General features: G+C 61.3%; 1 protein-coding gene across 1 annotated transcript; it reads right to left on the reverse strand.

Moving 5' to 3' along the window:
- Positions 1-1826: 1826 nt before the first annotated feature.
- On the reverse strand, positions 1827-27442 carry DDR1 (discoidin domain receptor tyrosine kinase 1). Its single transcript, XM_072024718.1, is given in 13 exon segments — positions 1827-1983; positions 3698-3807; positions 3810-3846; positions 5677-5931; positions 15674-15801; positions 17105-17351; positions 18797-18870; positions 18873-18981; positions 20198-20304; positions 22082-22229; positions 23997-24225; positions 25217-25319; positions 27290-27442. Coding segments are annotated over 13 exon segments (1767 nt in total). The 5' UTR covers positions 27372-27442; the 3' UTR covers positions 1827-1845.

Genomic DNA, 27442 nt, shown 5'->3' on the forward strand with positions numbered 1-27442 from the left:
CCCCAAAATGGCCCCAAAGGGACCCAAATGGCCCCAGAGGGACCCAGGGGACCCCAAATGTCCCCAAAGGGTCCCCAAAATGTCCCCAAAGGGACCCCAAAATGACCCCAAATGTCCCCAAAATGTCCCCAAAGGGACCCAAATAGCCCCAAATGGCCCCAGGGAACCCTAAATGGCCCCAAAATGTCCCCAAAGGGCCCCAAAAGGACCCAAATTGCCCCAAATGGCCCCAAAATAACTCCAAAGGGGCCCCAAAAGGACCCAAATGTCACCAAAGGGACCCCAAAATGACCTCAAAGGGCCCCAAAATGGCCCCAAAGGGACCAAATAGCCCCCAAATGACCCAAAAGGGACCCAAATGGCCCCAGAAGGCCCCAAAGGGACCCAAAATGACTTCAAAGGGCCTGAAAATGACCCCAAATGTCCCCAAAGGGACCCCAAAGGGCCCAAATGGCCCCAGGGGACCCTAAATGGCCCCAAAGGCACCCAAAATGGCCCCAAAATGCCCCCAAATGGCCCAAAAGGGACCCAAATGGCCCCAAAATGCCCCCAAATGGCCCAAAAGGGACCCAAATGGCCCCAAAATGTCCCCAAAGGGCCCCAAAAGGACCCCAAAATAACCCCAAAATGTCCCCAAATGGACCCCAAATGTCCCCAAGTGCCCCCAGATGACCCCAAATGTCCCCGGGCGCCCCCAAATGACCCCAAATATCCCCAAGAGACCCCAAATGTCCCCAAGAGACCCGAAATGACCCCAAAATGACCCAAAATGTCCCCAAATTTTCCCCCGAGGAGGCAGAGAGCGGCAGCCCCGATCCTGCCGTGTATTCGCGTCCGAATCCTCGCGGGGCGGCCGATAATTACAGGAATAATAATTAACGAGGCGGGGGGGGGGGGTTAATTAACGCCCCCAGGGCCCCCTGAGTCCCGTGGGGAGGGGAGGAGGAGGAAGAGGAGGAGGAGGATGAAGGGCAATGAGGATGAAGGCTGGAGGAAGAGGATGGTGATGAAGGAGGAGGAGGAGGAGGAGGCTGGAGGAAGAGGATGGTGATGAAGGACGAGGATGAAGGAGGCTGAGAAGAGGATGAAGGACGAGGAGGAGGAGGAGGAGGAGGAGGATGAAGGCTGGAGGAAGAGGATGGTGATGAAGGCCGAGGAGGAGGAGGAAGAGGAGGAGGAGGAGGATGGAGGCCGAGGAGAGGATGAAGGACAAGGAGGAAGAGGAGGAAGGAGGAGGATGAAGGAGGATGGAGGAAGAGGATGGTGATGAAGGCCAAGGAGGAGGAGGAAGAGGAGGAGGAGGAGGCTGGAGGAGGGAGGAAGAAGGGAGGAAGAGGAGGCTGAAGGAGGAAGAGGAGGCTGAGGGAGGAAGAGGAGGCTGATGAAGAAGGCCAGATGAGGAAGATGAGGCTGAAGGAGGAAGAGGAGGAAGATGGAGAAAGAGGAGGCTGAAGGAGGAGGCCAAAAAATGCAGATGAGGCTGAGGAAGATGAAGGCCAGGTGAGGAAGAGGAGGCTGAGGGAGGAAGATGAGGAAGATGGAGGAAGAGGAGGCTGATGAAGGAGACCAGGTGAGGAAGATGAGGCCAGGTGAGGAAGATGAGGCTGTGGGAGGAAGATGAGGAAGATGGAGGAAGAGGAGGCTGAAGGAGGAGGCCAAAACTGGAAAACGAGGCCGAGGAAGAGGAGGCCAGGCGAGGAAGAGGAGGCCGAAGGAGGAAGAGGAGGCTGCGGGAGGCAGATGAAGGCAACAGAGGCCGTGGAGAGGAAGAGGAGGCTGCGGGAGGAAGGCCGGGGGGAGGCTGAGGAGACCCGGGGGGTCTCGGGGGGGGTCTTTGGGGGGGTCTCAGGCGAGGCCGGCGTGGTGGCGGAGGAGGCGGTGGAGGAGGCCGAAGGTCGGGCGGTCGGCGGCGTCGCGGGCCCAGCAGCGCAGCATCACCCCGTGCAGCGCCGGGGGGCAGCCGGGGGGGCGGGGTAGGTACTCCTGGGGGGTCACGGGGGGGTCAGAGGTCATCCGGGGGGTCAAAGGTCATCATCAGGGGTCAAAGGTCATCATTAGGGGTCAAAGGTCACCATTAGGGGTCATTAGGGGTCGTCAGGGGGCATCAGGGGTTAGGGGTCGCAAGGGGTGAGGGGGGGGTGAGGGGGGGTGAGGGGGCGTGGGGAGGGTCAAAGGTCATCAAGGGGGGGGTCAAAGGTCATCCGGGGGGTCAAAGGTCATCATCAGGGGTCAATAGGGGTCATCAGGGGGCGTCAGGGGTTAGGGGTCGCAAGGGGTGAGGGGGCACCAGAAGGCGTGGGGAGGGTCAAAGGTCATCAAGGGGGGGGGTCAAAGGTCACCCGGGGGGTCAAAGGTCATCATCAGGGGTCAAAGGTCATCGTCAGGGGTCATCAAAGGTCATTAAGGGTCATTAGGGGGCGTCAGGGGTTAAGGGTCGCAAGGGGTGAGGGGGGGTGAGGGGGGGCGAGGGGGGGTGAGGGGGCGTGGGGAGGGTCAAAGATCATCAAGGGGGGGGTCAAAGGTCATCCAGGGGGTCAAAGGTCATCGTCAGGGGTCAAAGGTCATCATTAGGGGTCATTAGGGGTCATTAGGGGGCATCAGGGGTTAGGGGTCGCAAGGGGCGAGGGGGGGTGAGGGGGGGTGAGGGGGCGTGGGGAGGGTCAAAGGTCATCAAGGGGGGGTCAAAGGTCATCCGGGGGTCAAAGGTCATCATCAGGGGTCAAAGGTCATCATCAGGGGTCAATAGGGGTCATCAGGGGGCGTCAGGGGTTAGGGGGTCACAAGGGGTGAGGGGGGGTGAGGGGGCACTGGGAGGCGTGGGGAGGGTCAAAGGTCATCAAGTGGGGGTCAAAGGTCACCCGGGGGGTCAAAGGTCATCATCAGGGGTCAATAGGGGTCATCAGGGGGCGTCAGGGGTTAGGGGTCGCAAGGGGTGAGGGGCACCAGAAGGCGTGGGGAGGGTCAAAGGTCATCAAGGGGGGGGGGTCAAAGGTCACCCGGGGGGTCAAAGGTCATCATCAGGGGTCAAAGGTCATCGTCAGGGGTCATCAAAGGTCATTAAGGGTCATTAGGGTCATCAGGGGGCATGGGGAGGCTGGGGGGTGCTTCTGGGGACTCCCAGTGCCTCCCAGTATACTCCCAGTGCCTCCCAGTATGCCCCAGTTGCTTCCCGGTCCTGCCCAGTAGTCCTTTGTTCCCCCCAGTGTCCTCCCAGTAGCTCCAAGTGTCCTCCCAGTACCTCCCAGTATCCTCCCAGTGTCTCCCAGTACGCCCCAGTGGCTTCCCAGTCCTGCCCAGTAGACCTTTGTTCCCACCAGTGTCCTCCCAGTACCTCCCAGTATCCTCCCAGTGTCTCCCAGTATGCCCCAGTTGCTTCCCAGACCATCCCAGTAGCCCTTCGTTTCCCCCAGTACCTCCCAGTATCCTCCCAGTACATCCCATTTGCTTCCCGGTCCCTCCCAGTAGCCCTTCATTCCCCCCAGTGTCCTCCCAGTAACCCCCAGTGTCCTCCCAGTGCCCCCAGTGCCTCCCAGTCCCCTCTATCCCCCTCCCAGCCCCCTCCCATCCCCTCCCAGTCCCTCCCAGTGCCTTCCAGTCCCCTCTATCCCCCTCCCAGCCTCCTCCCAGCCCCTCCCAGTGCCTCCCAGTCCCTCCCAGTGCCCTCCAGCCTCCTCCCAGTGCCTCCCAGTGCCCCCACCTGGCGGCCCTGCGCTCGGAAGTGGTGGCCGGCGTTGGCGATGACCTGCTCGTCGCTCAGGGCCCCGTAGGGCTGCTCCCGGCACCGCGTCAGCACCTCCCACAGCGTCACCCAAAAGCCCAGGCGTCGCTGGCCGGGGTGAAAGTCCCCTAAAAAAGGAAAAAATGGGGAAAAAGGGGAAAAAAATGGGAAAAAGGGAAAAAAAAGGGAGAAAAAGGGAAAAAGGAAAAAAGGGAAAAAAAGGAAAAAAGGAAAAAAAAGAAAAAAAATGAAAAAAAAATGAAAAAGGAAAAAAAAGGGAAACAAGGGAAAAAAGGAAAAAAGGGGAAAAAGGAAAAAAAGAAAAAAGGAAAAAAAAAAGGGAAAAAAGGGTAAAAAGGGAAAAAAAGGGGAAAAAGGGGAAAAAGGGGAAAATGAAAAAGGGAAAAAAGGAAAAAGGGTAAAAAAGGTAAAAAAGGGGAAAAAGGGAAAAAGGGGGAAAAAGGCGATAAAAAAGGGAAAAAGGGAAAAAGGGGAAAAAGGGAAAAAAGGAAAGAAAGGAAAGAAAGGAAAAAAGGGGAAAAAAGGGAAAAAATGAATAAAAAAGGGGAAAAAAGGAAAAAAGGGAAAAGGAAAAAAAAAAAGGAAAAAAGGAAAAAAGGGAAAAAAAGGGATAAAAGGAAAAGGGAAAAAAGGAAAAGAAAGGGAAAAGGGAAAAAAAGGAAAAAAGGGGGAAAAAAGGGAAAAAGGGGAAAAAAAGAAAAAAGGGAAAAAAAAGAAAAAAAGAAAAAAAAGGAAAAAAGAAAAAAAAATGAAAAAAAGGGAAAAAGGAAAAAAATGGAAAAAAAGGAAAAAAAGGGAAAAAAGGAAAAAAGGGAAAAAAGGAAAAAAAAAAGGAAAAAAAGGAAAAAAGGGAAAAAAGCAAAAAAAAAAGAAAAAAGGGAAAAAAGAAAAAAAGGAAAAAAAAAAGGAAAAAAGGGAAAAAAGGAAAAAAAGGAAAAAAATGAAAGAAAAAATGAATAAAAAAGGAAAAAAAGGGGAAAAATGAAAGAAAAAAGGAAAAAAAGGAAAAAAAAAGGAAAAAAAGGAAAAAGACCCCAAACCATACCCCCATTAACCCTTGTTGCCCCCCAAGACTCACCATGAGGATGCACTCCCAGACCCCAAACCCCCTTAACTCCCCCCAAAATTACCCAAACCCCATTTTCTTCCCCCAAACCCCATTAACCCCATTACCCCCATTACCCCCATTACCCCATTAACCCCCCCCCCAGGCTCACCATGAGGATGCACTCCCAGACCCCCATTATCTGTCCCCAAAACCCCCTTAACTCCCCTTAACTCCCCCAAAATTACCCAAATCCCCATTTTCTTCCCCCAAACCCCATTAACCCCATTAACCCCATTAACCCCATTAACCCCATTAACCCCATTAACCCCTTCCCTCCCCCAAACCCCATTACCCCATTACCCCCATTACCCCCATTAACCCCATTAACCCCTTCCCTCCCAGTGCCCCCCTCACCCCCAGACCCCATTACCTCCCCCAAACCCCATTACCCCCATTAACCCCTTTAACCCCATTACCCCCATTAACCCCAGACCCCTTTAACCCCATGAACCCCATTACCCCCATTACCCCCATTAACCCCCTCACCCCCATTAACCCCATTACCCCCATTACCCCCATTAACCCCCCCCCAAGACTCACCATGAGGATGCACTCCCAGACCCCAAACCCCTTAACTCCCCCCAAAATTACCCAACCCCCATTATCTGTCCCCAAACCCCCTTTACCCTTCCAAACCCCCCTTATCTACCCCAAAACCCTCTTAACTCCCCCCAAAATTACCCAAATCCCCATTTTCTTCCCCCCAAACCCCATTAACCCATGAACCCCATTACCCCCATTACCCCCATTACCCCCATTACCCCCCATTACCCCCATTACCCCCACTAACCCCCATTAACCCTTTATCTCCCGGCGCCCCCGGGCTCACCATGAGGATGCACTCCCAGGCCATCCAGCGGATGGGCAGCAGGGCGCGGCCGCGCACCCGGTAGTAGTCGGCGGCGTAGAGCTGGCGGCTCATCCCGAAATCCGCCACCTTCACCCGGAAGCCGTCGCCCACCAGGCAGTTGCGGGTGGCCAGGTCCCGGTGCACGAAATTCAACCCGGCCAGGAAACGCATCCCCGAGGCGATCTGAGCCCCCACGTGCAGCAGGGTGCCCAGCCTGGGGGGGGCGGGGTCAAAAAGGGGGCGTGGTTAAAGTGGGCGTGGTCAGAAAGGGGCGTGGTTAATTTGGGAGGGGCCAAAGGGGGCGTGGTCAGAGGTGGGAGGGGCCAAAGGGGGCGTGGTCCAAGGGTGGGGTCAATGGGGGGCGTGGGAACGGAGGGAGAGGGTCAGTCGGGAGAGGGTAATTGGAGGGGGCGTGGCCAAAAGGGGGCGTGGTTAAAGTGGGAGGGGCCAAAGGGGGCGTGGTCTGAAGTGGGAGGGGCTAAAGGGGGCGTGGTCAAAGGGTGGGGGCAATTGGGGTCATGGGAAAGGAAGAGGGGGAGTTGGAGGGGGCGTGGCCAGAGTGGGTGTGGTCAGAAAGGGGCGTGGTCATAGAGTGGGCGTGGTCTCATAGGGCGTGGTCATATAGGCGTGGTCAGCCCGGCCAGGAAACGCATCCCCGAGGCGATCTGAGCCCCCACGTGCAGCAGGGTGCCCAGCCTGGGGGGGGGGGGCGGGGTCAAAAAAGGGGGCGTGGTCAAAAAAGGGGGCGTGGTTAAAGTGGGCGTGGTCAGAGTGGGCGTGGTTAATTTGGGAGGGGGCGTGGGTAAGGGGGTGGGGTCATTTGGGGTCATGGGAAAGGGAGAGGTGTGGTTGGAGGGGGCGTGGTCAAAAAGTGGGCGTGGTCAGGGGTGGGAGGGGCCAAAGGGGGCGTGGTTAAATTGGGAGGGGCCAAAGGGGGGCGTGGTCAGAGTGGGCGTGGTCAAATTGGGCGTGGTTAATTTGGGAGGGGCGTGGTCCAAGGGTGGGGTCAATTGGGGTCATGGGAAAGGGAGAGGGGTGGTTGGAGGGGGCGTGGTCAAAAGGGGGCGTGGTTAAACTGGGAGGGGCCAAAGGGGGCGTGGTCTGAAGTGGGAGGGGCCAAAGGGGGCGTGGTCTAAGGGGAGGGGGCGTGGTCGAAGGGTGGGTCAATTGGGGTCATGGAAAGGGGGCGTGGCCAATTGGGGCGTGGTCAAAGGGGGCGTGGTCAAAGAGGGAGGGGCTAAAGGGGGTGTGGTCCAGGGGTGGGGTCAATTGGGGGCGTGTGGTCAATTGGGGTCATGGGAAGGGGTCAGGGAGAGGGGGCGTGGTCAAAGGGGGCGTGGTCAGAGTGGGTGTGGTCAAAAGGGGGCGTGGTTTGGGGGTGGGAGGGGCCAAAGGGGGCGTGGTCAAAGGGGGTGGGGTCATAAGGGGGTGGGGTCAATTGGGGTCATGGGAAGGGGTCATGGAGAGGTGTGGTTGGAGGGGGCGTGGTCAAAAGGGGGCGTGGTCAAAGTGGGAGGGGCCAAAGGGGGCGTGGTCAGAGGTGGGAGGGGCTAAAGGGGGCGTGGTCCAAGGGTGGGGTCAATGGGGGGCGTGGGAACGGAGGGAGGGGTGTGGTTGGAGGGGGCGTGGTCAAAGTGGGAGGGGCTAAAGGGGGCGTGGTCAAAGGGTGGGGTCAATTGGGGGCGTGGGGTCAATTGGGGTCATGGGAAAGGGGGTGTGGTCAATTGGGGGGCGTGGTCATAAAGGGGCGTGGTCAGAGTGGGAGGGGCCAAAGGGGGGCGTGGTTAATTTGGGAGGGCTAAGGGGGGCGTGGTCGGAGGTGGGAGGGGCTAAAGGGGGCGTGGTCAAAAGGGGTGGGGCCAATTGGGGACATGAGGGGAGGGGCTTACTGGAGGGGAGGGGCTGAGGGGAGGGGACGAGGCTGAGGGAGGGGAGGGGGCTGAGGGGAAGGGGAGGAGCTGGGTGGAGGGGAGGGGCTGATGGAGAGGGGAGGAAGCTTTAAGGGAGGGAAAGAGCTAGAGGAAGGAGAGAGACTAATGGATGAGGGAAGGAGCTTTAATGGAGGGAAAAGACTTAAGGGGGAGAGAGTTGATGGAGGGGGCGGGGCTCATGGAGGGGGAGGGGCTGATGGAGAGGGGGCGGGGCTTATGGAGGGGGCGGGGCTTAAGGAGAGGGGGCGGGGCTTGAGGGAGGGGGCGGGGCTGGTAGAGGACGGGGGCCTGGCCTGGGGGCGCCGCCACGGGGGGGGGCTTTTGGGGGGGGCGTGTCTTTTTTTTGGGGGGGGTGTCTTTTTTTTGGGGGGGGGGGGCGTGTCTTTTTTTGGGGGCGGCATGTCGTCCCCAAGGGGGCGCGCCCCCCAGGAAGCGGTCCAAGTCGCCAATCCTTCATGTATGGTGATGATGTGGAGAAGCCACAGCCACCAGCCCGCACGATGAGTCCCGCAGCGCCCCAGGTGCGCGCGCCTCCTGCAGTCCCGCCTGGAGACCCCAAAGAGACACACACAGGCATAGCAACCGAAACACCATTACCCACATCAACCCCCACTGCGCCCCCCATTGTACCCCATATCCCCGTACCCGTACCCCATTACCCCATTACCCCGTACCCCATACCCCGTACCCCATGTACCCCATTATACCCGTATACCCCCTACCCCCCATTACCCGGGCCCATTACCCCATTACCCCCGGATCCCGTGCCCCATTATCCAGAATACCCCATTCTACCCCATATGCCCCAATACCCATTCCATTGCCCCCCATTATTCCATTGCCCCCCATTATTCCATTCCATTCACCCCATTCCCAATCCCCATAACCCCATTCCATTACCCTTCCATTCCATTCCATTCCATTCCATTCCATTCCATTCCATTCCATTCCATTCCATTCCATACCCCATTATCCCCATTATCCCATTATCCCCATTACCCCGTACCCCAATATACCCCATACCCCATTATCCCCCATTACCCCCATTACCCCCATACACCCATCCCCCATTACCCCCATTACCCTCCATTACCCCCATTACCCCCATTAACACCATTACCCAATACCCCCCATTGCCCCCCATTGCCCCCCATTAACCCCAATACCCCCCATTACCCCCATTACCCCATTGCCCCCCATTATCCCCCATTGCCCCCCATTACCCCCCATTATCCCCGAGTACCCCCCATTGCCCCCCATTATCCCCCCAATACCCCCAATACCCCCATTGACCCCCATTTACCCCAAACATCCCCATTCCCCCCATTACCCCCCATTTACCCCAAATACCCCCATTGCCCCCCTTTCCCCCCATTTCCCCCCATTCCCCCCCATTTCCCCCCATTAACCCCATTAACCCCATTAGCCCCCATTGCCCCACCCATTCACCCCGCAAGCTCCCCCATGCCCCCATTTCCCCCATCCCCCCAAACACCCCATTATCCCTACCCCCATCCCCCACCCCGTCCCCATCCCCCACGACCCCCACCCCCACGCCCCCGTACCCCCCCACCTAGCAACTCGTGGCCCCTCCCTCGCACCTGACCAGCCACCAGCCAGGGGGCGCCCCCGGGGCAGGCTGGAGAGGCGGGGCGGCGCCTGGGGGTCCTCGACCTCGCGCCACGGGCACCTGGGGGCCGGGGCTGGGCTGGGGGCGTGGCCTGAGGGCGGGGGCGTGGCCTGAAGGGGGCGGGGCTGGAGGGGGTGGGGCGGGGGCTGGGTGTGGGCGGGGGCGGCTGTGGGGGCGTCGCCTGAGTGAGGGGGCATCCATGGTGCTGGGGGCATCGTGTGAGGGGGCGTCACCTCAGGGTGGGCATCGCCAAAGGGGGGCAGGGCTGAGGGTGGGAGCAGTCACCTGGGAGATGGGGGTGGGAGAGGAGAAAGACAGGCCCTGAGAGACGGCCAGCTGGGGTACAGAACCTGGGGGCGTGGCCTGAGTGGGGGGCATCGCGGTTGGGGGCGTGGCCCGGGTGGGAGGGGTCTGAGGGGGCGGGGCTGACCAGCCCTGAGATGGGGGTGGGAGGGGCGGGGCCCTCAGAGGCGCCACTGAGCAGGGGTGTAGGACCCTCAGGGGCGTGGCCTGGGGGCGAGGGGCGTGGCCTGAGGTGGGGGGCGTGGCCTCATGGTGGCGGGGTCTGGAGGAGGGGGCAGAGGCTGGAGGGGTGGGCGGGAGGCGGTGGGGTGGGAAGGGCCTGGTGGGGGAGGACAGAACAGCCTTGGAGCAGGTAGGACCTCAGGGGGCATGGCCTGAATTCTGGGGGCATGGCTTAAAGTGGGCATGGTCTAAATGGGCGTGGCCCAAAGGGTGGGAGGGGGCCTTAAAGGGGGGGCGGGGGCTGGGAGGGGTGGGCGGGGGCTGGTGGGGTGGGGGGGGGGGGCGGCTGCTGCTGGGGGCGTGGCCACGTGGGGGCGTGGCCTGGGGTGGGGGCGTGGTGGGGGGGGGGGCGTGGCCTGGGGTGGGAAAGAGGCCGGGGGGCGGGGGATGGGGGGTGGGCGGGGCCTGATGGGGGTGGGACAGCCCCTGGGGGCGCCAGCTTGAGTCCGCCTAGGGGGGCATCACCTAATTTTGGGGGGCGTGCGGCTGGAGTCGGGCATCACCTAAGGGGGCGTGGCCTTAAAAGGGGCGTGGCTTAAAGTGGGGCGTGGTCTTAAAGGGGGTCCTGCACGTGGCACAGGGGGCGTGGCTTCAAAAGGGGGCGTGGCTTTGGGCAAAGAGGACATGGTGAGGCCCTGGGGGCGTGGCCAGCCAAAGGCCAGAGCCAAAGGGGGGCGTGGCCAGAGCCAAAGGGGCGTGGCCAGAGCCAAAGGGGGCGTGGTCAGAGCCAGAAGGGGGGCGTGGTCAGAGCCAGAGGGGCGTGGTCAGAGCCAGAGGGTCGTGGCCAGAGCCAGGAAGGGGGCGTGGTCAGGACCCGAAGGGGGCGTGGTCAGAGCCCCAGAGGGTCGTGGCTTGCCCCGAGGGGGCGGGGCCACTACCTCTCCCGACTCCCCCTCCCCCAGCTTCTCCCGAAGCGGCAGGCGGCGACAAGGGGAGGGCAGGGGGGGGCTGGGGGCAGGGCCGGGGCGGGGCCAGGCGGGGAGTGGGCGGGGCCTCCGGTGACGTGGGCCTCGGCGTGGCCCCGGCCACGCCCATTCCTGAAGGGGGCGGGGCCGTCAGGGGCGTGGCCTCCCGGGGGGCGTGGCTTCCCCGTGCGGGGGCGTGGCCTCCCCGTGGGGCGTGGCTTAGCCAGGAGGGGGGCGTGGCTTCCCAGGAGAGGGGCGTGGCCTGCAAGGGGGTCGTGGGCGTCGCCACGGGGGTGGGCGTGGGGCGTGGCCTGACGCCGTCGGTGTTGATTGGCTTGGCGCCGTCGGGCGGGGCGCGGGCGAGGCCTGCCCATTGCTGCAGCGGGGCCAGCGGCAGGCGGATCTGGCCGGGCACAGGGCTGCAGAGGGGCGGGGCCACATCGAAAGAGGCCAGGCCAGCGGGGAAGGACAAGGGCCACGGGGAGAGAACCAGGCCATGTGGTTCCTCTCCCCTCCCCTTCCTCCCCCTCCTCCCTGGTCCCTCCCCTCCCCCCCGTCCATCTCCCCCTCCCCCTCCTTTCGGGGTCCCCTCCCCCTCCTCCATCTACCCCTACCCCGTCCCCGCCCCCGTCCCTCTCCCCACCCCCATCCTTCCCCACCCCTCCCATCTCTCCCCCACCATCTCCCCATCCATCCTCCCATCATTCCCACCTTTCTCCCGACCATCTCCCCATCCCCCCACTTCCCTCTCTACCCCACCATCCTCCCATCCCCCACCCCATCCCACCATCTCCCCACCATCTCCCACCATCTCCCGCCCATCCTCCTGCCTCTTCACCATCTCCCCCCATCACCTCCCGCCCGTCCTCCCATCTCCCACCATCTCCCCACCATCCTCCGCCCCACCTCCCACCATCTCCCCACCATCCTCCCATCTCCCTATCCCCATCCTCCCCCATCCATACCCCACCACCTCCCCCACTACCATCCTCCCACCTCCCCCATCCATCCCCACCATCTCCCCATCCCCCCACCATCCATTACCCACCACCTCCCCACCCATCTCCCCAGCCACCTCCCATCTACCCACCACCCTTCCCCACCATCTCCCCACCCATCCTCCCATCTCCCTATCCATCCTCCCATTCATCCCACATCTCCCCCACCTCTCCCCATCCCACTTCCCTCTCCCACCATCCTACCATTCCCACCCCACCTCCCCCACCATCTTCCCATCCATCCTCCCACCTCCCCACCCCACCTCCCATCTTCCCACCACCCTCCCCACCGTCTGCCCCACGCATCCTCCCGTCTTCCCACCATCTCCCCACTCATCCCACCATCCTCCCATCTCCCTATCCATCCCTCCCATTCATCCCACCATCTCCGACCATCTACCCATCCACCATCCATTACTCCCACCCGACCCACCCATCTCCCCCTATCCATCCTCCCACATCCCCATCTCCCCACCCATCTACCCACCATCTACCCACCCCACCCCATCATCTCCCCACCCCATCCTCCACCGCCTCCCAGCTCCCCGCCTCCCATCTCCCCCATCCTCTCCCCACCCATCCTCCCATCTCCCTACCCCACCTCCCCCATCTCCCCGCCGTCTCCCCACCATCCTACCATCTCCCACCATCTCCCCATCCCACCATCCATCTCCCCATGATCTCCACCATCCCACCTCCCCATCCATCCTCCCACCTCCCAGCCATCCTACCATCTCCCACCATCTCCCCACCACCTCAACCACCACCTCCCACCATCTCCCCACCCATCCTCCCATCTCCCCATCCATCCTCATTCATCCACCATCTCCCCACCTTCTCCCCCATCCACCTTCCCTCTCCCCACCATCCTCTCCCACCACCTCCCCACCATCTCCCCCACCCATCCTCCCACCACCATCTCCCCGTCCCACCTTCCCATCTCCCTACCACCTCCCGTATCTTCCCGTCCCACCTTCCCTCTCCCGTCGTCCTCCCACCTCCCATCCATCCCACCGTCTCCCCCGCCCGTCCTCCCGTCGCTCCCTATCCATCCTCCCGTTCATCCCACCATCTCCACCCGACCGTCTCCCATCCACTTTCCCCTCTTCCCCACCATCCTCCCACCTCCCCGCCCGTCTCCCCACCCATCCACCCGTCCATCCTCCCATCTTCCCAGTACTTTATCCTCCGCCGCGCACCATCTCCCCGTCGTCCTCCCCCCATCTCCCCACAGTCTCCCCACTTTGTCTGCCACCGCCATCTTGCCCTATCCATCCTCCCGCCTGCCCCATCTCCCCCACCCGCTATCCCACCTCCCCACCGTCTCCCCATCCATCCCCAACCATCTCCCCACCATCCTCCCATATCCCCACCATCTCCCCACCTCCTCCCCATCCCACCACCCACCTCCCCAACACCTCCCCACCATCTCCCCACCCCATCCTCCCATCTCCCACCATCTGCCATCCCACCTTTCCCATCTCCCCACCACCTCCCACCATCTCCCCACCCCAACCACCATCTCCCACCATCCTCCCATTTCCCCACCACCTCCCACCATCTCCCATCCCATCCTCCCACCTCCCACCCCACCTCCCGTCCACCTCCCATCTCCCCGCCGCCTCCCGCATCTTCCCACCACCCCACCCCGCCATCTCCCTACCCATCCTCCCGCCTCCCGCCGCCTCCCGCATCTGCCCCGCCTTTCCCGCCCATCTCCCCGCCACCTCCCGTCATCTCCCCGCCCATCCTCCCACCTCCCGCACCTCCCCCATCTCCCCACCATCCTCCCACCTCCCAGCCCACCTCCCCATCATCCTCCCATCTCCCACCATCTCCCCGCCCCACCCCACATCTCCCTACCCGTCCTCCCGCCTCCCCACCCACCTCCACCATCTCCCCACCTTCTTCCCATCTCCCCACCATCTCCCACCACCTCCCATCTCCCACCACCTCCCATACCCCCCACCATCCTCATCCAACTCCCCACCATCTCCCCATTCTCTTCCCATCTCCCCATCTCCCCCATCCTCCCACCGCCCTCCTCCCTCTCCCCACCCCCTCCCCCGCCCATTCCTCCCCCTCCCTCTCCCCACCCCACCCTCCCCCACCTCCTCCCTCTCCCCACCCTCTCCCCCACCCCCTCCCTCTCCCCCTCCTCCTCACCGTGCCCCCTTCCGGGTAGGATTCCTGGTACTCCCCCTGCCGGGGGGGGGATGCGCTCATACACCTCCCCCCGCCCCTCCCCCCTCCCCCCCCCTCCCCCTCCCCCGTGGCGTTGTTGATGACCACGGTGCCCGGCACCAAGCTGCACCCGCAGCTGGTAGCCGGGGCGCCACTGACCTGGGGCAGCCTCCAGTTGCTCCAGTGCCTCCCAGTGCCTCCAGTTACCCCAGTCAGTCCCTCCCAGTCCCTCCCATTCCTTCCCATTCTTCCCAGTTCTTCCAGTCCTTACAGTCCCTCCCAGTCCCTCCCGTTCTTCTTCCTGGTCCCTCCCAGTGCCTCCCTGTCCCTCCCAGTACCACCCCAGTATCCCTCAGTCCCTCCCAGTATCCCCCAGTTCCTCCCAGTACTCCCAGTCCCTCCCCATTTCCTCCAGTCCCCCCATTTCCTCCCAGTACCCCCCAGTTCCTCCCATTCCTTCCCGATCCCCCCAATCCCCAGTCAGATCCCTCCCAGTCAATTCCCTGCAGTCCCCCTCCCAGTTCCCGGTCCCAACCCTGCAGTCCCTCCCGTCAGTCCCTCCCAGTCCCTCCCAGTCCCTCCGGTCCCGTCCCTGCAGTCGATCCCTCCAGTCCCACCAATCCTCCCAGTCCCTCCCAGTCCCTCCCAGTACCCCACAGTGCCCTCCCAGTTGCTCCCGGTCCCTCCCAGTTGCCCCCCAATGCCCTCCCAGTCCCCTCCCAGTCCTTCCCAGTCCCCTCCCAGTCCCCCCCAGTCCCTCCCAATCCCCTCCAGTCCCCTCCCAATCCCCTCCAGCCCCCTCCCGGTTCGCCCAGTTGCCCCCACCTTCCCGGTGTCCTCCTGCAGCGCTCACGCCAGAGAGAATGACGGCGATGACAGCGGAAAATGCGGGCAGGATGATCCCCAGCAGGCAGCCACAATCAGGCGGAGGCGGGGCCGTCACTGGCCTGGACCAGCCGGGACCCTGCGGGGGGCGGGGCCGGAGCAGCGCCCCCTAATCCCCGCCCCCTCTAATCCCCGCCCCCTTACCCACCCCCTTAATCCCACCCCCCATAATCCCCTCCCCCTTAATCCCAGCCCCTTAATCCCTACCCCTTTAATCCCCACCCCACTTAATCCCACCTTAATCCCAGCCCCCTTAATCCCCGCCCCATTAATCCCATCCTCTTAATCCCTACCCTCTTAATCCCCCCTTTAATCCCCACCCCCTTAATCCCCACCCCTTAATCCCCCCTTAATCCCCACCCCCTTAATCCCACCCCATTAATCCCCCTCTTAATCCCCACCCTCCTTAATCCCGACCCCCTTAATCCACCCTTAATCCCTACCCCTTTAATCCCCACCCCATTTAATCCCTACCCCCTTTAATCCCACCCTCCTTAATCCCCCCTTAATCCCCACCCCCTTAATCCCTACCCCCTTAATCCCCACCCCCTTAATCTCAATCCTCTTAATCCCTACCCTCTTAATCCCCCCTTAATCCCACCCCCCTTAATCCCTACCCCCTTAATCCCCACCCCCTTAATCCCACCCCATTAATCCCCCTCTTAATCCCCACCCTCCTTAATCCCGACCCCCTTAATCCACCCTTAATCCCTACCCCCTTTAATCCCACCCCTTTAATCCCCATCCTCTTAATCCCCCCTTAATCCCCACTCCCTTAATCTCAATCCTCTTAATCCCTACCCTCTTAATCCCCCCTTAATCCCACCCCCCTTAATCCCCACCCCCTTAATCCCCACCCCCTTAATCCCTACCCTCTTAATCCCAGCCCATTTAAGCCCCGCCCACTTAATCCCCGGTCCTACCTGGGGTGGTGACGTTGGTGGCCTCACCCCAGGGGTCTTCGGGGTCGCCCCCCGCCTCCAGGGAGGGGTCCGGGGGGGCGGCCGGGGGCCACCCGCTGGCGCCCACCCCCTCCTCCACCACCTCTGCGGGGGCAAAACCCCGTGGGGCGTCAACGGGGGGGGCCAACCGATGACCCCAAAACCCCAACAATGACCCCAAAACCCAACCAATGACCCCAAAACCCAACCGATGACCCCAAAACCCAAAAAACGACCCCAAAACCCAACCGATGACCCCAAAATCCAACCGATGACCCAAAAACCCAACCGATGACCTCAAAACCCAAACAATGACCCCAAAACCCAACCGATGACCCCAAAACCCAAAAAACGACCCCAAAACCCAACCGATGACCCCAAAACTCAACCGATGACCCCAAAACCCAACCACTGACCCCAAAACCCAACCAACGACCCCAAAATCCAAACAATGACCCCAAAACCCAAGCGATGACCCCGAAACCCAAACAATGACCCCAAAACCCAAACCGATGACCCCAAAACCCAACCAATGACCCCAAAACCCAACCAATGACCCCAGAACCCAACCAATGACCCCTAAAACCCAAACAATGACCCCAAAACCCAACCAATGACTCCAAAACCCAACCAATGACCTGAAAACCCAACTGATGACCCTAAAACTCAACTGATGACCCCAAAACCCAACCGATGACCCCAAAACCCAAAAAAACGACCCCAAAACCCAACCGATGACACCAAAATCCAAACGATGACCCCAAAACCCAAACAATGACCCCAAAACCCAACCGATGACCCCAAAACTCAACTGATGACCCCAAAACCCAAGCGATGACCCCAACACCCAACCAATGACCCCAAAACCCACCCAACGACCCCAAAACCCACCCAACGACCCCAAAACCCACCCAATGACCCCAAAACCCACCCAATGACCCCAAAACCCAAACAATGACCCCAAAACCCAACCGATGACCCCATAACCCACCCAACATCCCCAAAACCCAACCAACGACCCCAAAACCCAACCAATGACCCCAAAACCCACCCAATGACCCCAAAACCCAACCAATGACCCCAAAACCCAACCAATGACCCCACCACCCACCCAAGGACCCCATAACCCACCCAACATCCCCAAAACCCACCCAACATCCCCAAAACCCACCCAAGGACCCCAAAACCCAACCAATGACCCCAAAACCCACCCAATGACCCCAAAACCCAACTGATGACCCCAAAACCCAACCAATGACCCAAAACCCACCCAACAACCCCATAACCCACCCAACGACCCCAAAACCCACCCAACAACCCCAAAACCAACCAATGACCCCATAATCCACCCACCCACCCCACAACCTTCTGGGATTAACCCCCCCACCCCAAAAAAAAATGAACCCACCCGAAACGAAGGCGACCTCGCTGAAGAGCAGCCACTCCCCCCCGAAAACGAAGTGACACCGGATTAAACGGGCGCGGCGCCCCCCCAGGGGGACGCTGACCCAACGGGCCCGGGGGTCCCCGAAGACCCCCCCGGGTTTGTGGGTGACGGGGGTGGGGTCCCAGGGGGCGTCCCGGGTGGGCTTGAAGCGACACGACGCCTCGGCGAAGACGCTCACCCCCCGCCCCGGCATGTTGTTGCAGTGCACCTGGAGGGGGGATTTGGGGGGGTCCCACGGGGTCCCGGGGGGGCACCCGGGGGTCCCCGAGGGGCGGGGGCGCCCCGTAATCCCACCCAACCCCCCAGGAATAGGCCTGGATTAAAGGTAACCGCGGCGCCGTGGCTCTGATCCCATAATCTCCTGATTTAATCCCATAATCTCCTGCCTTAATCCCATAATCTCCTGATTTAATCCCATATATCCTGCCCCAATCCCATAATCCTGCCCCAATCCGGACCTAATCCCACCACCCTTTGCCCTAATCCCGTCCCCCCAGCCCTAATCCCACCCTGATCCCATCCCCCCAGCCCTAATCCCACCCTAATCCAACCCCCCAACCCCTAATCCCGCCCCCTCCCCACCCTAATCCCACTCCCCAGCCCTAATCCCACCACCCCCAGCCCTAATCCCACCCTAATACCACCACCCCCAGCCCTAATCCCACCCTAATCCCACCCCCCAACCCCTAATCCCGCCCCCTCCCCACCCTAATCCCACTCCCCAGCCCTAATCCCACCCCCCAGCCCTAATCCCACCCTAATCCCGTCCCCCCAGCCCTAATCCCACCCTAATCCCACCCCCCAACCCCTAATCCCGCCCCCTCCCCACCCTAATCCCACTCCCCAGCCCTAATCCCACCCCCCCAGCCCTAATCCCACCCTAATCCCAAGACCCCAGCCTTAATCCCACCCTAATCCCGCCCCCCAACCCCTAATCCCGCCCCCTCCCCACCCTAATCCCACTCCCCAGCCCTAATACCACCCTAATCCCACCCCCCAACCCCTAATCCCGCCCACTCCCCGCCCTAATCCCACTCCCCCAGCCCTAATCCCACCACCCCTCACCCTAATCCTGCCCCCCAACCCCTAATCCCGCCCCTCCCCACCCTAATACCACTCCCCTAGCCCTAATCCCACCCTAATCCCACCCCCCCAGCCCTAATCCCATCCTAATCCCGCCCCCCAACCCCTAATCCCGCCCCCTCCCCACCCTAATCCCACTCCCCAGCCCTAATACCACCCCCCCAGCCCTAATCCCACCCTAATCCCACCCCCCACCCCCTAATCCCACCCCTCCCGCCCTAATACCACTCCCCCAGCCCTAATCCCACCCCCCCAGCCCTAATATCACCCTAATCCCACCCCTCCTCACCCTAATACCGCCCCCTCCCCACCCTAATCCCACTCCCCAGCCCTAATCCCATCACCCCAGCCCTAATCCCACCCTAATCCCACCCTTCCCCACCATAATCCCACTCCCCCAGCCCTAATCCCATCCTAATCCCACCCCCCACCCCCTAATCCCACCCCTCCCCGCCCTAATACCACTCCCCCAGCCCTAATCCCACCCCCCCAGCCCTAATCCCACCCTAATCCCACCCCTCCTCACCCTAATCCCGCCCCCCACCCCCTAATCCCACCCCTCCCGGCCACCTGCATGGCGTGGAAGTTTCGGGGCCGCTCGAATTCGAACTCGAGCTCCATTTTGGGGCGGGGGCCGGGGGGCGCCGCCAGCCCACGTAGTCGTAGCCGGGCCACAGGCGCCGCTCCCGGCTGCGGGTGAAGTCGTCCAGCCCCAAAATCCCGTCCGCCAGCTGCCCCAGCCCCCAAAAAGCAACCTGGGGACACCGGGGGGGGGGGGGCACCCCGTCACCCCCAGGGAACCCCGGGGTGGGGGGGATTCCCGGACAGGCGGTGGGACCCCAAAAGGGACACACGGATAGGGGGGTGACCCCATAACACCCATTGGGACCCCAAAAGGGACATTTGGGGACCCCAAAAGGGACACCCAGATATGGGGGTGACCCCATAACATCCATTGGGACCCCAAAAGGGACATTTGGGGACCCCAAAAGGGACACCCAGATATGGGGGTGACCCCATTCTGCCCATTGGGACCCCAAAAGGGACATTTGGGGACCCCAAAAGGGACACCCAGATGTGGGGGTGACCCCATTATGTCCATTGGGACCCCAAAAGGGACATTTGGGGACCCCAAAAGGGACACCCAGATGTGGGGTGCCCCCATCCCACCCAGTTGGAGCCTGCCTGGAGGTGACTGGGGCAACTGGGGACGGTCAGGGACGTCTGGGGACAGTTTGGGGACACTGGGGGGTGTTTTGGGGACCCTTGTGGTTGGTTTGGGGACAGTTTGGGGACACCTGAGGATAATTTGGGGACACTGGGAACAATTTGGGGGACCCTTGGGGACAATTTGGAGTCATTGGGGACAATCTGGGGCCCCTTGGTGATGTTTTGGGGCCCCTTGGGGAAAATTTGGGGACAGTGGGGACCATTTGGGGACCTCTGGGGACAGTTTGGGGACACTTGGGGACAATTTGGGGACAACTTGGGGACAATTTGGGGACAATCTGGGGACAACTGGGGATGTTTTGGGGACACATGGGGACAATCTGGGGATATTGTGGACAATTTGGGGACACTGTGGACAATTTGGGGACCCTTGGGGACAGTTTGGGGACACTTGGGGACAATTTGGGGACACTTGGGGACAATTTGGGGATGACTTGAGGACCACTTGGGCCACCGGGAGGGGACCCGGGGCCACTTTGGGGCCACTTTGGGGCCAGATTTATGGGACCGGGGTAGGGTGGAGGTCCTTGGGGACATTTGGGGACAATTTGGGGACACTTGGGGACAATTTGGGGACAATTTGGGGACACTGAGGACGACTCGAAGACCACTTGGGCCACCGGGAGGGGACCCGGGGCCACTTTGGGGCCACTTTGGGGCCAGATTTATGGGACCGGGGTAGGGTGGAGGTCCTTGGGGACATTTGGGGACATTTGGGGACATTTGGGGACATTTGGGGACTCACGGGCCGGCGCTGTCCCCGTCGTAGGTGGAGTCGTTGAGGACGACGGGCGCGGGGCCCAGGGCCATGACGTGTCCCCGCGGCGCCGCGTAGGACAGGAGCCCGGCTGGGGACGGGGACATTGTCACCGCGGGGCCACCAAGGGGGGGACACCGCGGGGGGGTGGTCTGGGGACACCCGAGGTGACCTGAGGTGACGTGGGGTGACACGGGGTGACATGAGGTGACACGGGGTGACACGGGGTGGCATGGGGCGACACAGGGGGACTTGGGGTGACACAGGGTGACATGGGGTGGCCCGGGGTGACATGAGGTGACATGAGGTGACCCGGGGTGACCCAAGTTGACCTGGGATGACCCAAGATGACATGAGGTGACCCAAGATGACCCGAAGTGACCCGAGGTGACATGAGGTGACCCGAGGTGACATGAGGTGACATGAAGTGACATGAGGTGACCCAAGGTGACCCGAGGTGACCCAAGTTGAACTGGGATGACCCAAGGTGACATGAGGTGACCCAAGTTGACCTGAGATGACCCGAGGTGACATGAGGTGACCCGGGGTGACCCATGGTGACCCGAGGTGACATGAGGTGACCCAAATTGAACTGGGATGACCCAAGGTGACATAAGGTGACCCAAGATGACCCAAGATGACCCAAGGTGACCCAAGATGACCCGAGGTGACATGAGGTGACATGAGGTGACCCGAGGTGACCCAAGGTGACCCAAGATGACCCGAAGTGACCCGAGGTGACATGAGGTGACATGAGGTGACCCGAGGTGACCCAAAATGACCCAAGATGACATGAGGTGACCCAAGATGACCCAAGATGACCCAAGGTGACATGAAGTGACATGAGGTGACCCGGGGTGACCCAAAGTGACCCAAGATGACCCAAGTTGACCTGGGATGACCCAGGATGACATGAAGTGACCTGAGGTGACCCAAGGTGACCCATGGTGACATGAGGTGACCCAAAGTGACCCAAAGTGACCCAAGATGACCCAAGATGACCCGAGGTGACATGAGGTGACCCGAGGTGACCCAAGTTGAACTGGGATGACCCGTGGTGACATGAGGTGACCCAAGGTGACCCGGGGTGACCCAAGATGACCTGGGGTGACCCAAGTTGAACTGGGATGACCCAAGATGACCCAAGGTGACCCAAGGTGACCCATGGTGACATGAGGTGACCCAAGGTGACATGAGGTGACCCAAGATGACCCAAGATGACCCAAGGTGACCCAAGATGACCCGAGGTGACATGAGGTGACATGAAGTGACATGAGGTGACCCAAGATGACCCAAGGTGACCCAAGTTGAACTGGGATGACCCAAGGTGACATGAGGTGACATGAGGTGACCCGAGGTGACCCAAGGTGACCCAAGATGACCCGGGGTGACCCAAGGTGACCCATGGTGACATGAGGTGACCCAAGGTGACCCAAGATGACCCAAGGTGACATGAGGTGACCCGTGGTGACCCAAAGTGACCCAAGATGACCCAAGTTGACCTGGGATGACCCGAGGTGACATGAGGTGACATGAGGTGACCCGAGGTGACCCAAGGTGACCCAAGATGACCCGAAGTGACCCGAGGTGACATGAGGTGACATGAGGTGACCCAAGGTGACCCGTGGTGACATGAGGTGACATGAGGTGACCCAAGTTGACCTGGGATGACCCCAGATGACATAAGGTGACCCAAGATGACCCAAGGTGACATGAGGTGACATGAGGTGACCCGAGGTGACCCAAGATGACCCAAGGTGACCCAAGTTGACCCAAGGTGACCTGGGATGACCCGAAGTGACCCGAAGTGACCCGAGATGACCCATGGTGACATGAGGTGACCCGAGGTGCCCCCAGGTGACACTGACCGTCCCAGGGGCAGCCGTAGAGCTCGAGGCGCAGGCAGACGCTCATGGCGCGGGGGGCGCGGGGGTACACGCGCAGCGCCCGCGCCACCGGGGGGGGCGCCAGGTCCTTCAGCACCACCCCCGCCGGGTCCTCATTGCCCCCGATCTCCTGCGGTGGCCCCAAGGTCCCCAAGGTGGCCTCAAGACCCCCAAGGTGGCCCCAAGACCCCCACGGTGGCCTCAAGACCCCCCAAATGCCCCAATATGGTCCCAAAACCCAAAGGTGGCCCCAAATCCCAAAGGTGGCCCCAAGACCCTCAAGGTGGCCCCAAAGACCCCGAGGTGGCCTCAAGACCCCCATGGTGGTCCCAAGACCCCCCAAATGCCCCAATGTGGTCCCAGATCCCAAAGGTGGCCCCAAAACCCAAAGTGTCCCCAAATCCCAAATATGACCCCAAGGTCCCCAAGGTGGCCCCAAGGTCCCCAAGGTGGCCACAAGACCCCACGGTGGCCTCAAGACCCCCCAAATGCCCCAATGTGGTCCCAAAACCCAAAGGTGGCCCCAAATCCCAAAGGTGTCCCCAAACCCTAATGGTGTCCCCAAGACCCTCAAGGTGGCCCCAAACCCCAAAGATGTCCCCAAGGTCCCCAAGGTGGCCACAAAGGCCCCGAGGTGGCCACAAGACCCCACGGTGGCCTCAAGACCCCCCAAATGCCCCAATGTGGTCCCAAAACCCAAAGGTGGCCCCAAATCCCAAAGGTGGCCCCAAAACCCAAAGGTGGCCCCAAAACCCAAAGTGTCCCCAAATCCCAAAGATGTCCCCAAGGTGCCCCCAAAGACCCCGAGGTGGCCCCAAGACCCCCACGGTGGCCTCAAGACCCCCCAAATGCCCCAATGTGGTCCCAAAACCCAAAGGTGTCCCCAAAACCCAAAGGTGGCCCCAAATCCCAAAGTGTCCCCAAATCCCAAAGATGTCCCCAAGGTGGCCCCAAAGACCCCAAGGTGGCCACAAGACCCCACGGTGGCCTCAAGACCCCCCAAATGCCCCAATGTGGTCCCCAAACCCAAAGGTGGCCCCAAAACCCAAAGGTGACCCCAAATCCCAAAGATGTCCCCAAGGTCCCCAAGGTGGCCCCAAGACCCCCACGGTGGCCCCAAAAGCCCCCAAATGCCCCAACGTGGTCCCAAATCCCAAAGGTGACCCCAAAACCCAAAGGTGGCCCCAAAACCCTAATGGTGTCCCCAAGACCCTCAAGATGTCCCCAAGGTGTCCCCAAATCCCCAACACATCCCCAAGTCCCCCGAGATGTTCCCCAAGACCCCCAGAGTGTCCCCAAAACCCCAAGGTGTCCCCATCCCCCAAACGTGCCCCTAAATCCCAAAGGTAGCCCCAAGGTCCCCAAGGTGTCCCCAACATCCCCAATACCCCCAAATGTCCCCAACGCCCCCAAATGTCCCCAATATCCCCAAATCCCAAAGGTGTCCCCAATGTCCCTGATGTCCCCAATGTCCCCAACATCCCCAATGCCCCCAATGTCCCCAATGCCCCCGATGTCCCCAAATGTCCCCGACATCCCCAATGTCCCCAATATCCCCTCTATCCCCAATATCCCCAAATGTCCCCAACGTCCCCAATGTCCCTAATGCCCCCAAATGTCCCCAACACCCCCAAATGTCCCCAATACCCTCAACGTCCCCAACACCCCCAATGTCCCCAATGTCCCCAACACCCCCAATGTCCCCAACGTCCCCAATGTCCCCAATATCCCCAAATGTCCCCAACTCCCCCAATGTCCCCAAATGTCCCCAACACCCCCAATGCCCCCGATGTCCCCAAATGTCCCCGACATCCCCAATGTCCCTAATGTCCCCAATATCCTCTATATCCCCAAATGCCCCCAACACCCCCGATGTCCCCGATGTCCCCAGTGTCACCTCGGTGCCCCAGCGGTCGCGCCACCTGATCCAGCGGCGCCGGTCGCGGCTGTAGCGCAGGCGGTAGGCGCGGGCGAACTCCCGGCCGTGTCCCCCCGCGTGACGTCCCTGTGTCCCCACCAGTGTCACCAGGTGCAGGTGGCCCAGGTCCACCTCCAGGAACTCCTCCTCGGCCGGGAACACCGGGCCCGCCGGGCACCAGGCGCCGTCCCCGTCGCTGCGACCCAGCCTGGGGACATCGTGGGGACATCGTGGGGACGTCGGGGATGGGGGCACCTTGGGGACATGGGGACCTCCTGGGGACATCTTGGGGACATGGGGATGTTCTGGGGACACGGGGACCTCTTGGGGACGTCTTGGGGACATGGGGACACTGGGGATGGGGAGGTCTTGGGGACACGGAGACCTCTTGGGGACATGTGGGGGACTTGGGGACACCATGGGGACATGGGGATGTCCTGGGGACATGTGGGGGACATGGGGACACTGGGGATGGGGAGGTCTTGGGGACATGGGGACCTCCTGGGGACATCCTGGGGACATGGGGAGGGCGTGGGGACACCTTGGGGACATGGGGACACCAGGGATGGGGAGGGCTTGGGGACACAGGGACCTCTTGGGGACATTTGGGGGGCATGGGGACACCTTGGGGACATGGGGATGTCCTGGGGACATGGGGACCTCCTGGGGACATCTTGGGGACATGGGGACACCTTGGGGACACAGGAACCTCGTGGGGACATGGGGACATTGGGGATGGGGAGGGCTTGGGGACACGGGGATGTGTTGGGGACATTGGGGATGGGGACATGTGGGGGGTGTGGGGACACCTTGGGGACATGGGGACATCTTGGGGGCATTTGGGGGGCGTGGGGACACCTTGGGGACATGGGGACCTCTTGGGGGCATTTGGGGGGCGTGGGGACACCTTGGGGACATTTGGGGACATTGTGGGGTCACCCGGGGACATGGGGACACCCAGGGCATCACGGGGCAGCGCTGGGTGTGTGCACTGGGCCACACTGGTCCATACTGGTCCGTACTGGTCCATACTGGGGCTCCCTGGCTAGAGGTGAGCAGCAACAGCTCCAGGACGGGGACCCAGCGGTGACGCTGGGGACCCTATGGGGACACTGGGGACATGGGGAGGGGCTGCCAGGGGGGGGGACATGGGGCTGTACTGGGCCATACTGGTCTGTACTGGTGCATACTGGGCTCACCGGCCGTGGCGGGCGGCGGTGGAGTCGGACCAGGCGCTGGAGGCCGAGAGGCGGCTGTCGGGGATGGAGCCGTCCTCCATGCCCAGCGCGAAGCGGCAGCGGGCTGGGGATGTATAGGGGACGTATAGGGGACATGGGGACGTATGGGGGACATATAGGGGACATATAGGGGACGTATAGGGGACATATGGGGGACATGGGGACGTATGGGGGACATATAGGGGACATATGGGGATGTATAGGGGACATATAGGGGATGTATAGGGACATATAGGGGACGTATGGGGACATATAGGGACGTATAGGGGACATATAGGGGACACAGGGACATATAGGGGATGTATAGGGGATGTATAGGGGACGTATAGGGGACACGGGGACATATAGGGGATGTATAGGGGACATATAGGGGACATGGGGACGTATAGGGGACATATAGGTGACATGGGGACATATAGGGGACGTATAGGGGAAGTATAGGGGACATATAGGGGATGTATAGGGGACACAGGGACATATAGGGGACGTATAGGGGATGTATAAGGGACGTATAGGGGACACGGGGACATATAGGGGACATATAGGGGACATATAGGGGATGTATAGGGACGTATAGGGGACGTATAGCGGACATGGGGACGTATGGGGGACATATAGGGGACATATAGGGGATGTATAGGGGACATGGGGACGTATAGGGGACGTATGGGGGACACAGGGACATATAGGGGACGTATGGGGACGTATAGGGGACGTATAGGGGATGTATAGGGGAAGTATAGGGAAATATAGGGGACATGGGGACGTATGGGGGACATATAGGGGACACGGGGACATATAGGGGATGTATAGGGATGTAGAGGGGACGTATAGGGGACATATAGGGGACACGGTGACATATGGAGGACGTATAGGGGACATGGGAACGTATGGGGGACATATAGGGGATGTATAGGGGATGTATAGGGGACGTATAGGGGACGTACAGGGGACATGGGAACGTATGGGGGACATATAGGGGACGTATAGGGGACACATAGAGAACACAGGGACATATAGGGGACATATAGGGGATGTATAGGGGACATATAGGGACGTATAGGGGACATGGGGACATATGGGGACATATAGGGGACATGGGAACATATAGGGGACATATGGGGACAGAGGGACACCCAGACAACAGTCAGAGGGGACACCCATGCGGCCCCTATATAGGACTTACACATCCCCTATAGGCCCCCTATAGCCCCCCTATATCCCCCATAGGGCTCCTGCCCTGCGTGGGTCCCACGGTGCCCCTATAGCCCCCCTATAGCCCCCCCACCCTATAGGGACCCTATAGGGGACCCACGGCCCCCCTGTACCCCTACAGGAGCCCCCCCACCCTATAGGGGACCCACGGCCCCCCTGTACCCCTATAGGAGCCCCCCCACCCTATAGGGACCCTATAGGGGACCCCACAGCCCCCTGTACCCCTATAGGAGCCCCCCCACCCTATAGGGAACCTATAGGGGCCTCACACCCCCTGTACCCCTATAGGAGACCCCCACCCTATAGGGACCCTATAGGGGCCCCCCCACCCTATAGGGACCCTATAGGGGACCCCACAGCCCTTGTACCCCTATAGGAGCCCCCCCACCCTATAGGGACCCTATAGGGGACCCACAGCCCCCTGTACCCCTATAGGGGCCCCCCCACCCTATAGGGACCCTATAGGGGACCCACGGCCCCCCTGTAACCCTATAGGAGCCCCCCACCCTATAGGGACCCTATAGGAGCCCCCCCACCCTATAGGGACCCTATAGGGGACCCCACAGCCCCTGTACCCCTATAGGAGCCCCCCCACCCTATAGGGACCCTATAGGAGCCCCCCCACCCTATAGGGACCCTATAGGGGACCCCACAGCCCACGGGACCCCCTCCCACCCCCAAAACCCCCCCCGTCCCCACACACCCCATAGGGCCCAGCGCCCCCCCGCCCCCTATAGCGCCCCCCGCCCCCTATAGCGCCCCCCGCCCCCTATAGCCCCCCCCCCGCCCCCTATAGCCCCTATAGGGTCGGGGTCTCACCCAGGTCCAGGTGCAGCCCAGCCCCCGCCCGGACCCCCGCCGCCAGCAGCAGGAGGGGGAGGGGCAGCGGGAAGCCCCCCATGGCCCCCCGGCACCTGGGGGGGGGACAACTGGGGTTACTGGGAGCACTGGGAGGGGCACTGGGAGCACTGG

The sequence above is a fragment of the Anas platyrhynchos genome, chromosome 17 (genome assembly GCF_047663525.1).
Source record: "Anas platyrhynchos isolate ZD024472 breed Pekin duck chromosome 17, IASCAAS_PekinDuck_T2T, whole genome shotgun sequence".
NCBI lineage: Eukaryota > Metazoa > Chordata > Aves > Anseriformes > Anatidae > Anas > Anas platyrhynchos.